Source organism: Haemaphysalis longicornis, unplaced genomic scaffold (genome assembly GCF_048455015.1).
Source record: "Haemaphysalis longicornis isolate Haplotype H1 unplaced genomic scaffold, Haemaphysalis longicornis Haplotype H1 scaffold_7, whole genome shotgun sequence".
In the NCBI taxonomy this organism is placed as follows: domain Eukaryota; kingdom Metazoa; phylum Arthropoda; class Arachnida; order Ixodida; family Ixodidae; genus Haemaphysalis; species Haemaphysalis longicornis.
Genome location: NW_027526422.1, coordinates 87,336,629 through 87,347,381, shown reverse-complemented (window position 1 = coordinate 87,347,381; position 10,753 = coordinate 87,336,629). Strand labels below are relative to the sequence as shown.

Below are 10,753 nucleotides of genomic sequence, written 5' to 3'. Positions count from 1 at the left end.
TAGTTTAACAGCAGCCATGCATGTGAGCTAGGGCACTCGATCTGGCAAATCATCGGAGAATCTGAAGTTACCTATCCCCCGTTTCCAATGGGCGGCTGCTGTCTAGCCCCTCTCTTCTGTACAAGTCATCCTCATCGAAAGGGCAGCCGGGGTCAAGACAGCAGAAAGATGAAGAAAGTGTGGTAGGAACAAGAGAGAGAAAGGGGTCCAGAAATCACAGGTAATCAGGAAACAGGTGTACGGTTTTATGTCAAAAGAAGACCGCTACTGCACATGCATTCTCGTGAATAGAAAACCATTTCCACATGATCTTCTATCAATGCTCCCAATGAAGTTGTTCTCTCTCTCTCTCTCTCTCTCTCTCGCTCTCTCTCTCTCTCTCTCTTTCATTCCCCGGCGCGAGAAACACGCACGTAGTGATACACGAGGTCTCTTTTTTTTCTTTTTTTCCGCTCAGAGCAGCTCTGAGCAGCTCCAAGCAGCCCAAAACTGCTCCCGCGGTAGACGTTCTATTGGCTGCTCAGAACTGCTTTGAGCAGACAAAAAAAGAAAAAAAGAAAAAGATACCAACGATCTAGACGAACCGCGCTTCCCGCATGCGTAGTCGGAACTCGAAAAGCCTACAGTGAAGATGTGTACGCAGATTGAGTAAACCGCCGCTACATACAGGGTGTTGCAACGATAACTGGAACACTTTAAAATTTTTTCCTGAGCGATCCGCCGCTCTGTTCGCGCTCAAACTTCACACAAAGGTCGCATTTTGTGGTCTATTTTGTTTGACACAGGGAACAACAACGGTACTTACCTGTTTATTCTGAAAATAAATGAAAACGATTTTCGCCTATGGGAAAATGGCCGCTGATTTGAACGTGCGAGCCAGCGCAAGTTGATGTTGGAACGACGGAACCACCTGCAGAGTGAAACGCACGTTTGGGATTCACGTACGGAGCCAAATGGTGCAGCAGACGATCAGAAAATGCACCTAGAAATGAGCTAACAGACGATCAGAAAACCCGGTTTTCGGGCTCGCACGTCCAAATCGCCGCCATTTTCCCATAGGCGAAAATCGTTTTTATTTATTTTCAGAATAAACAGGTAAGTACCGTTGTTGTTCCCGGTGTCAAACAAAATAGACCACAAAATGCGACCTTTGTGTGAAGTTTGAGCGTGAACAGAGCGGCGGATCGCTCAGGAAAAAATTTTAAAGTGTTCCAGTTATCGTTGCAACACCCTGTATTACGGCCGGAGAACTGCTTGTTAGAGAGTTTTAGCACTCCGTGAGCTCCATCCGTTCCGTGTTTACCGTACATTGACCGGGACAGGACGGCGCATGCGCGCGGGCACGGCGAGGAGGACACGCCCCACTGTAACGAATGCGCGGGCATGTCGAGGGCCGGCCCGCGGGACAAATCCTCCCTCAGAACGAATGCGCAACTCCCGCTCATTAAGGTGCGAACGGAAGACACTGAACATACGGAGTGCTAATACTCTCAGTTTTAGTACCCCGTATACGAAATTGTTGGATCCATGCCCCCCATACCGGTACGGTGAACTGTACTACCGACTTTGTTCGAGCATGCAAATAAATTTACCAGAAATAAGTCACAGCTAAAAAGAATGAAAGCAAGCGTACCCTAACGAGCAGCTTAGTGAGGGCTGAAGCGTGCAAAGGTAAAGGATTCAGCCGACCTTCTGGTAAAAGATAGCTGAAGAGCTAGTTTCGGTTTCCCAGTTCCGCCTTCTTCCACATCGCCATGGTCATCATCTAACGTCATGTTTTCCACGCCGTAAGAAGTAGTAATGGCAGGAATAGAAGTGAGTCCTCCTGATCGGCAAAATTTAAATCTGCGGCTGTTTTATGCTCCTACTGTTCACCACTTTTGCGTCGGTGATCCGTTCAATATGGACGCTTTATTTCTTCTCTTTTAGGTTCCTCCAGTATTTAAGGATCTTCCTGTGAAGGTGCAAACGTCGAAGCTTGTCATTCGCAAGGATATCTTCTTGCAGCTGGAAGGGGCGGCCAAAAGTGGTAATATTCGTTCTGGATCGCAAATCTTTTCGTTGCGCAATGAGTGAGCTAGTGGGGTCGCAATCTTGCGCCTGTGACGTGTCGTATAAGGTGCGGGAGCCGCTCGGTTTCTTTTAGTCGGCTCGAAGCACCGATGCCGGTGTCGACCCAGTTATTAGCACGTGTTGCCCAAAAGCAAACTTAGCGTTTTTCCCTTGCAGTAACTTCGTGATCGTGCAGAAGTTGAATGAACGTGGCGAAATATTTTGCTTTGTTTGTAAATATGTGAGGCAGAAACGACGACGACGATACAGGCAGGTGCTGTTTCTCTGGGTACCTGTTACGCGTTGGTGTTACCTGGTTGACATTGCCGGCTTAATACGGTATCGCTTATAACTGCGGCGTCCCGCCGATTCCGTCTGTTCAAACGAAGTGTGAAATGCTCGATCGCATACGTATCTACGGGATTTAAATCGCCGATGGGGCTTTTCTGGTGATAAGCAAACGCTAGGATGTTTCGCAGTGCGAATACCCGTTTTCATTGAAATATCAAGCACATCCCGATTACGCACTGATAATGCATCTGTATCGATCGACTAGTCGCTGTTGCTCCACCTTGTCAATCGTTGCTTTTCACCTTGTATGGACAGACATGTACGAAGTCTCGTAATCTTGGTGGTAAATTTGTATTGGCATTGTTGAGGGAGTCTAGCCGTAGTCGCGGGCCGTACGGATGTACTCACCACAACACTGGAGATGCGTCAAAACTTTTGCGGCAGAAGTTCATTTTATGAAACTTTTCTCAGCTATTGCAGTTTTCTTTCCCAAAGCAGCAGATCGCGGAGCTATATTGTCTCGCAAGTCATCAATTAATGTCATAGTTGTTCATTGTATTCGGTTTCTGTTTATTGTTAAGTTGCCCTGCAATCTCACAACAAGTGGCCTTTGTTGTATGTGTGCGTGTGTCTGCTCACAAATTCGTGCGGATTCGTTAGTGTAGTTGTACCGCCGCAACTGTGCAACCACAAAATCTTGATTCTTACATACTACCTGTTAAGTTGCAGCCAAATATTGTGGCTGCCGGCTCCACAGGCATTCAACTATTACTTTCTCCAGTCTTGGTTCTTTGGGCACTTTCTGAGTTTTTCAGCTGTTTCTTTTGCCCGGCGACCAAATCAAATTTTCAAGTGGTGGTTTTGCGATGGCCCAGGCTGGCCCAATACAATGCAATGCCAGTGCACTGCTCCAGATAGCTGCACCATGGCCTCTGTCTGCTCGTGTTCACCGTGGTGTGTTGAAGGGCGTTGTAGTTGGGGAAGTATTCATTCTCTGCAAAGAATGCAGGTGCAGCAGTTGCCCAATACTCTGGTACAAGTTGAGAACGGCAATAGCTCATGTGTTGTACCACTCCGTCGAAACGATGGCTTTGGATGCCAGTGCGGGTGGGCATTTTGAAAGGAGATTGCAGCTAATTCCTGACATCGCCTGCTTTTTCTCATGTAGTTTGTTTGTGGTTGCCGCAGTAATTTATAAGCATATTAAGTCTGAAAAATCACTGAAACGACGCGTGTCACGTTCAAAGTAGCCGTAGTAATGCGGTGCACGGAGGAATGGCTGGCTGCAATGATGTTCTTAAGGTGTACCTGATTTTAAAAGCAATCCATTCCTGTTTTGGTCTATTGCCCACTACACACTACTGAGGTCATTGCGGCTGCTTTATCTCAGTGTTATGCTTACACACAAAGGAATGGTACTGGGCGGTATCTTGAAGAAATCAGTGTGCAACGTCCATAATCCATAGTGAAAACCATTTTACTTGAAGGAGCTGAATTTTTATTCATGAGCGAAACTTAAGCGCAAATAGACACAGGGACGAGAAAGGTAAATGACACCAGCGCTTGCGTTTAGTGGGCTTCCATGATCTATTGGTGCCTACGCAATTAAAGCTTCCAGGCTGTGCACGCATATGCTCATTTAAATTAGGTTGTAGGTCACTTTCAAGGTCAAATGTAAAAAAGAATTATTCCAGAAAGTAAAGTTCGTCTTAGTTTTTGACCTACTGTTGGGGACCTGTGCATTTTTCATGGCACCGTTTATGCCTGCTATAACTTGCAGTGTTTCGAAAAGCTGTCACCTGTGATTACATACTTGTGGTGTTCATGTCCAGTTGGCTGCGATGTGTTTTGCCCTCTTGAAGCTCGCCACCTACATTGAACTAGCTTTGCCAAGTGGGGCATTTCGTGTATTGTCGCTTGTCCTGTAATTGTTCCCTCAAACCATTTTCGTATTCTGGGATTCCGACTTTCATGTTTCCATACTCTTCACACAGGTTTGCGAGCACTGACAGGGGTTGCTTTGCATGTCGTTCTGCTTCACTTGTTAGTTTCTCTTGTTTACATCTAGGATAGGTTCTACAGTGTGCATGCCATAAAACAGCCGTGCTAACTGGGGCTGGTGTGCAAAATGAGCGGCGGCCTAATTGGTGGGTACTGGAAAGTCACTTCATTGCAGCTCTGTGAAGGTGAGCTTGAGGAAAACAGTACTGAACTAGCAGTGGATACCAAATGCTGGAATTCAGTCAAGGGAGGGATGGGAAGATGATGGATAGGTTGGTTGTACATATTTCGCTTGGAGGAGAAAGGGACTGCAGGAGTGCTGGGAGAGAGACTCCTGTGACCTGAGATGCCAGTGAGACCTATTCTCACACCTCCTTCCCTCCCGAACATTTAAGGGCATGCACTTCACGGTTGCGTGTTGTGTGGTCGCAGGGTGCCTGACTGAGCCGATCGTGCGAGGCCTGTGCCAAGTGCTGCGGCTGACTCTACCCCGCTACCATGGGAGCCCCTCGCGCCACCTGGTGGAGCAGTTTGTCGGCGCCCTGCTGGCCGCGCACCCGTCCAGCGCGGGCCACCTGGTCGCCACCATCCGCGACGTGTCCCGCGAGTACAAGCCCCTGGTCATCACGTGAGCAACCGAGCATGTTTTAAACCTTTCAGGGTCAAATTTTTTAACCAAATGTGACCCCTCAGGGTCAGGTTTCGTTATTAGTGATATCAGTTCTTTGGACGAATCTATTCTGAGAAAAAAATTACCGTAATTTTTAGAGGGTGATCATAAAGTGACAAAAAAAATCGGTTGTGTTGTTACATACATGTGGTTCATGAGTAACATAAGAAAAATTCTAAGAAAGTTTCATGGGGTGCAAGAAGCGCAAGAAGCACATCAGTTTAGTGGACGTAAGAAGCGGAAAGTGCCCGAAGGATGAAACCGAAACCAGCCGCGCATGTGATAGCCGGCGTGTGGCTGCAGTAAAGCATAAAAAAAAAAGAAAAGCACCATCGGCACAATAAAAAAATTTCACGTACAGTGTAGACCGCTTATAACGTATGTCGCGGGAGCCGCAAAAATCCGCACTATAAGCGGTACCGCACTATAACCAAAACACGCGAGAATTCAACCACATCGCCACCTATCGCTCAAGTCAACCTATATTTATCATCACTCAAACGCACAGCGCTTAAAAACGATGGCACGGTCTATATTTCGTATTATTTTTAACATCAGCCGCTGCTGCAAGGCAAAAGCGCAGTCTCAAAACGGCGAGTGCGGCTTTAACTTCCGTTGTGTTTGTTTTGAAAGACCATGGCTGCGTTTTTAGCGTCTATGAACAAATGCCGCAAGACGTGATAAGAACGCCAGCGGGATTTTTTTTTTACCCCGCCTTGTGTTCACGATGCCGAAGGCGGCTGCTTATTAGCGCAACATACTGGTGGTGGAAATCTTCGGCTTCGCGCGGCTCGAATGTTCGGAAAGGGAAAGAGCGGTGGCTTATCTGCAACAACGTTCTAAAGCGTGAACCGAGTGGCAGATTTGGTATCGCGAAAACGTGCAGTGCTCGCCAGCGCGGATACAACTGGCGTGGTGTGGGCGGCGCGGTAAGAGGCGGCAACATGGCGTCGGCACTGGCCGTGAAGCGGTGCAGGCAGTTCCAGTTCTAACCGCTCGCTGAAATGCCGCACGGGGCGCAAGCGAAGATGCTCATGCAAGAAAAGAGCTAATAATGTGGGCGAAAAGTGGAATATAAACTGCCATCCACGCTGCTTGTGAAATCGCTCATCAAAAAATACCGCGGTGGTAAACCTAAACATGTCTGGCGCGGCTAGCCGGCTCGGAGCTAGAGTGAACTAGAAGTTTTAGAGTGGCCCGACCGGCCGCCCGGAGAGGTGCTCGTTTCGCGCAGAAAATAGCGGCGGCGCTGTAGTCAACGACCATTGAAAGCGAAAGCGGCGGCTGGCCGCGCGCACGGCCGCGCGCCCAGCCGGGCCAGGAAACGCTTTACGCGTGGAGCGCTGGAAATTTCTTCTGCGGGTCGTCCAATTGCTGAAATGTACTATAGGTACAGTGGACTGTGGGTAACGAAATGAAAAATAAACGCTGCAGCTCATTTTGCGTTAGTTTTGCCTTTCCCGCTCGACAACAAGGAAAATTACGGATTTTCCTTCAGTGAAGCATTCGTAACGGATTCTAAATAAAGTAATTGCAGCGACATTTTCGCTATTCCAATGTCCTATAAAAACGTATTTTGCGTTGAATTGACTAATATGAACCAGTTTATGATTGCTTTTTGATTGTGTCCTTATTGGGCTGCTGGACATGACACGAAAAAATATGAGGACTGGGATGATAGCTTCTCAGAAAAATTTCTTAGTTATTGTCTTGCAATTTACGCTCGGACTGCAGTTATGTGGGTTACTATCGTAAGTTGTTGCGTTTGTTTTTTATTGCGTGAGTTGTTATTATAGCAGTATTTAAGCAGTGGCCCGCTTGGGATAATTACGGGTCACCGTGGTGGCCGAACAGAAAATGACACGCGCAAGCGAGAGATCTTTTTAGAGTGGTTAGCTCAGTTAGCTCTGTGGTCTCAATGACCGTCTTTCATAGAACTATTCCCGCAACGTTCTATTAATGGCACCACCTTTCACCTGATTCGATCAAGAAAGGAGTTGAATCAGATTAACACAAATTTAATTCGCAAGTACGCTGAGAGTACAATTACACGCACATAAAACAAATGCAAAACATAGATCAGAAGATATATTGACCGCGACAAAAATGAAATATAACACGTCTACTATAGAGGTAAAGGTTCAAGAAGGCTAACCTGGAGGTTCAAATAAACGGAACTGGAAAAATACACATTTTGTTTTCATTTTTAATAGCCCAGCAAATGAAATGTAACGCGGGAAATCATGCACAAAGTCTACACATGTAAAGGTTTAGGAATAACGGTAACATGGAGATTTAAATTGACATTTTTGGTCAACGCATTTTCATAACTCGCCCTCGATCATTAGCGACGGCTAAGTTTAAGGTGTTGCTCCCACCTCCGCATGTAATCACGGAACTTGTTTAAACATTTTATGTAGAAATGAATCCGTGTCGAAATGTATACAGAACCAAACCAAATTTGCGGTCAAGGTCTCACGTGCTGGTCGCAACCAACGCCGTTAAGGTGTTTGTTGTGAATAAGGGCTGCAGCACATCCATAACGCTGTCATGGTGGAGCTCCTTGTCGCTGAAGCAACCGGTAAAAACGTCCTACAGATCGCTAATAAACTTTAAAAAATGCGTGGAAGGATTCAGAAGTCCCCCCAAATTACAAGAGGTAGTAAACACAGCGGCATCGTCCCCTGGCATGCAGGAAGCAGTAGTTGGTCCCGCAGACTTGGCACTTCGTTTTCAGTACACACTTTCTTACCAAGTGCCTGCGACAGAGTAGGTTAATAAAATAAGCCCACTAACGACAGTACACGCATCAACGGGAGGGGTATCCCAGAAGAAGGCTTTTGGTATTTTCGTTCCAAATAGGAACGTGAAAAACAGTAAACTTTTTGCAGCATAGAATGTGCGCCCCGCCGCTTTTGCTTCATGCGCAGTCAAGAAGGGGAAGGGAAGAACATTCCTGGTGCCTGTCCGTCAAATTAATCCCTCGTTAACTCGAACTCTGCTATATCTCAAAATATCTTCTCGAAACTTTTTCTCACCGTGTTTACCTCCCATAGGCGCTACGCATTTGCCCGCTTTATCTCAAAACGTTTTTTCGGAGGACCACGGATGTCTCGAAATACTGGCAGAGGACACAAGGCAAAGTCCGCTTCAGGCAGCTGATAAGGTCCGCGTTCGAATGATTACTCCCACTACTCGCCGAACGCGGTCGTGAAGAGCAAGTTTACGCGGACTACGCGTCCCCGTTACCGGAATTATTGCTGTTTGGCGCATAAGATAGCTGTGGACGACGCAGCTGATCATGCGGACGAGGAGGAGCCTCCAGAAGTGCCTACAACGGCAGAAACAACATACATGCTGCGTCTGCTTTGTAACAAGGTAGAATGTAGCGGTGGCGACCACCAATTCATGCGATGCGTTGAGAATCCTCGGGTACGCTTTTCTGGGATGCAGATGCGAACGCGAATCAGCCGAGCGCAACGCAGCTGTTTCTTTCTTCTGCAATAATAAAAGTTTCTTTTTCCTGCGAATTATTTTGCCTTTATTACGAAATCTCCCGTGTGCAATAGTGCTTTTGTTAGCAGCACTATATATATATAGCTGTTATTTCAGGGACCTGGCTACAAATTTTCTGCATTTGATTTAACTCGAAACTCCGCGCTTATCTGAAAATTTTCAGCTAATTTTACGACTTTGAGTTAATGAGAGATTACTGTATATCAACAATTAACGTTTTCAGAAAATGCATACAAAATGAGAAAGTATCGTTGGGGGGGGGGGGGGGAAGGGAGGAGGGGAGGTTGATAATTTTATGGCGGGTCGTACTAGTTTAAAGTTTGCTCAAGCAGAGTCATAACGTTTCTCCGTCTACTTTCTAAGCCAGCTGACCAAAGGCGCAGGTTCGATTCCCGGCCACGGCGGCTGCTTTTGTGATGAAGGATAAAAGCGAAAAACGCCCGTGTCTTCGAGATTTCGGCGCACGTTAAAGATCCCCAGGTGCCAGGTGGTCAAAATTAATCCGGAGCCCTCCAGTAGCGCTTGCTACATCGCCTGTGTAGCGCCGGCACGTTAAACCTCATAATCCAAAATAAATCAGCTTCGCAAGCGCAAAACACCGCAGCGAGCAACGCAAATATTGCCGCGCGCAGGCTGGGAGCTGGTGCCGGGGAGCGCCGGCTGTTCAGTTGTTGACGACAGCAGCGCCGCCGCTATACCGGTTTTATTTTCTGCGCGAAAGTCGACCCGGCGGAGCAATGGGAGAGGCCGCCGCTCGGGCCACTCTAAAACTTCTAGTACACTCTATCGGAGCGCTTCGAATCTCCCGCCATTAGGTACGCGTCTCCCCATTGGTGCAAGTCGTCAGGCTCCTCCCACTGCCACGCGAAGAAGCCACCGCGAGCGCGGAATCGTCGATACGAGCACGAAAAAAAAAAAAAAAAAAACGCCCGATGCTGATGTGCATGATTCGTGCGCGAAAACGGGCCATGCGGTTCACGATTAATAAAATCAACTTGCCGCGCGCGGATCTTGTCTGCCCCTATCTTCCGAGGTGCACCAAGCAAGGTCAGTTGTGGTTATCAGTGAGGTACGTGCTTTTTTTTTTTTTTTTTTTTTTTTTGGGGGGGGGGGGGTGTGGTGCACGCTGCGTCAGATGGCCGATTTCATCCTTTCTTTTTTCTTTTGCTACCCTAAAACGATGCCTCAGCTGCGCCGGTCGATCAGCAGACCCGCCGAAAAACCGCACTATAAACGGTATTGTGCTTCGGCCAACCGCATCTTAAGCGGTATGCTTATGCATTGAGTTCTATGGGAGGCAAACCGGTGGTCGCAAAAACCCGCGTTATATCCGGTCCCGCACTATAAGCGGTTACGTTATAAATGGTCTACACTGTATTACTGCAGTGTGGCAGCACATGCCAAGCGAGAGAAATGATTGAAAAAGGTGCACTGGTGAAACATACCAGTGATGACGTACGTGTACACCCAAGAGCAGAAGTTTCCGGACCACAAAAGGAACAATTTTGAGTTATTTCTCTGCCGCGCGGCAGCCTGGAGCACTCTGTGTGGTAGTTCTTATTAGTTCAGTACTTATATAACATCTCGCATGCATTCGACAGTTTGTCGGGCTACTATAGAAAGAGAAATAACCTAAATTGCCATCTCCCTGGTCCGTAAACTTTTGATCGGGGCTGTACGTCATTGACCATTTTGAAGGTGTTTGCCGGGGCCGTACATGTATGTCATTGACCCTGAAAGGGTTAACAACAATGCAGTGTCTACAGTAACATCCAATGGAACTTTAAGCCAGTTTCTAGAGTTATGTCCGATGGAACTCAGACTTGAAAACTAGAGTTACGTCCGACGGAACTTCAAGCCAGTTTCAAGAGTTACGTTTGACGTAACCCAAAATTGAAAACTAAAGTTATGTCCGACAACAGTCCTGGTCCGACGGAACTTAGGCCAATGTTTTGAGTTACGTCCGGCGTAATGTAAAGCTCAATAAAAATTTTTACAGCTAACGGCACCAAATACCGTGACGCTCTATATGTGTAATCCATACGCAACATTGAGGTTCCAAGATTATCAGTCCCGGATCATCCGTGGACTGCCCGACACGCGATCCGGTGCTCAATTTTCCCATGTACAGTCCACACTCGGTACAACGGGCCCTCTTAATCCAGAAAAAAACGTCCGCTGTAGCCGAAGTATGCAGTATCCGACCGGGGTTGGGGGGGGGAG

The 10,753-nt window shown here is 47.3% G+C and overlaps 1 protein-coding gene across 1 annotated transcript in view; it reads left to right on the top strand.

Moving 5' to 3' along the window:
• Positions 1-1,704: 1,704 nt before the first annotated feature.
• The window catches only part of L(3)80fj (lethal (3) 80Fj), a 140,807-nt gene continuing 131,758 nt past the window's right edge, over positions 1,705-10,753 (top strand). The window contains exons 1-3 of the mRNA XM_077677967.1: positions 1,705-1,815; positions 1,930-2,029; positions 4,777-4,972. Of these exons, the coding sequence (XP_077534093.1) occupies positions 1,801-1,815; positions 1,930-2,029; positions 4,777-4,972 (311 nt within the window). The 5' untranslated portion in view covers positions 1,705-1,800. The remainder of the gene's footprint in view (positions 1,816-1,929; positions 2,030-4,776; positions 4,973-10,753) is intronic.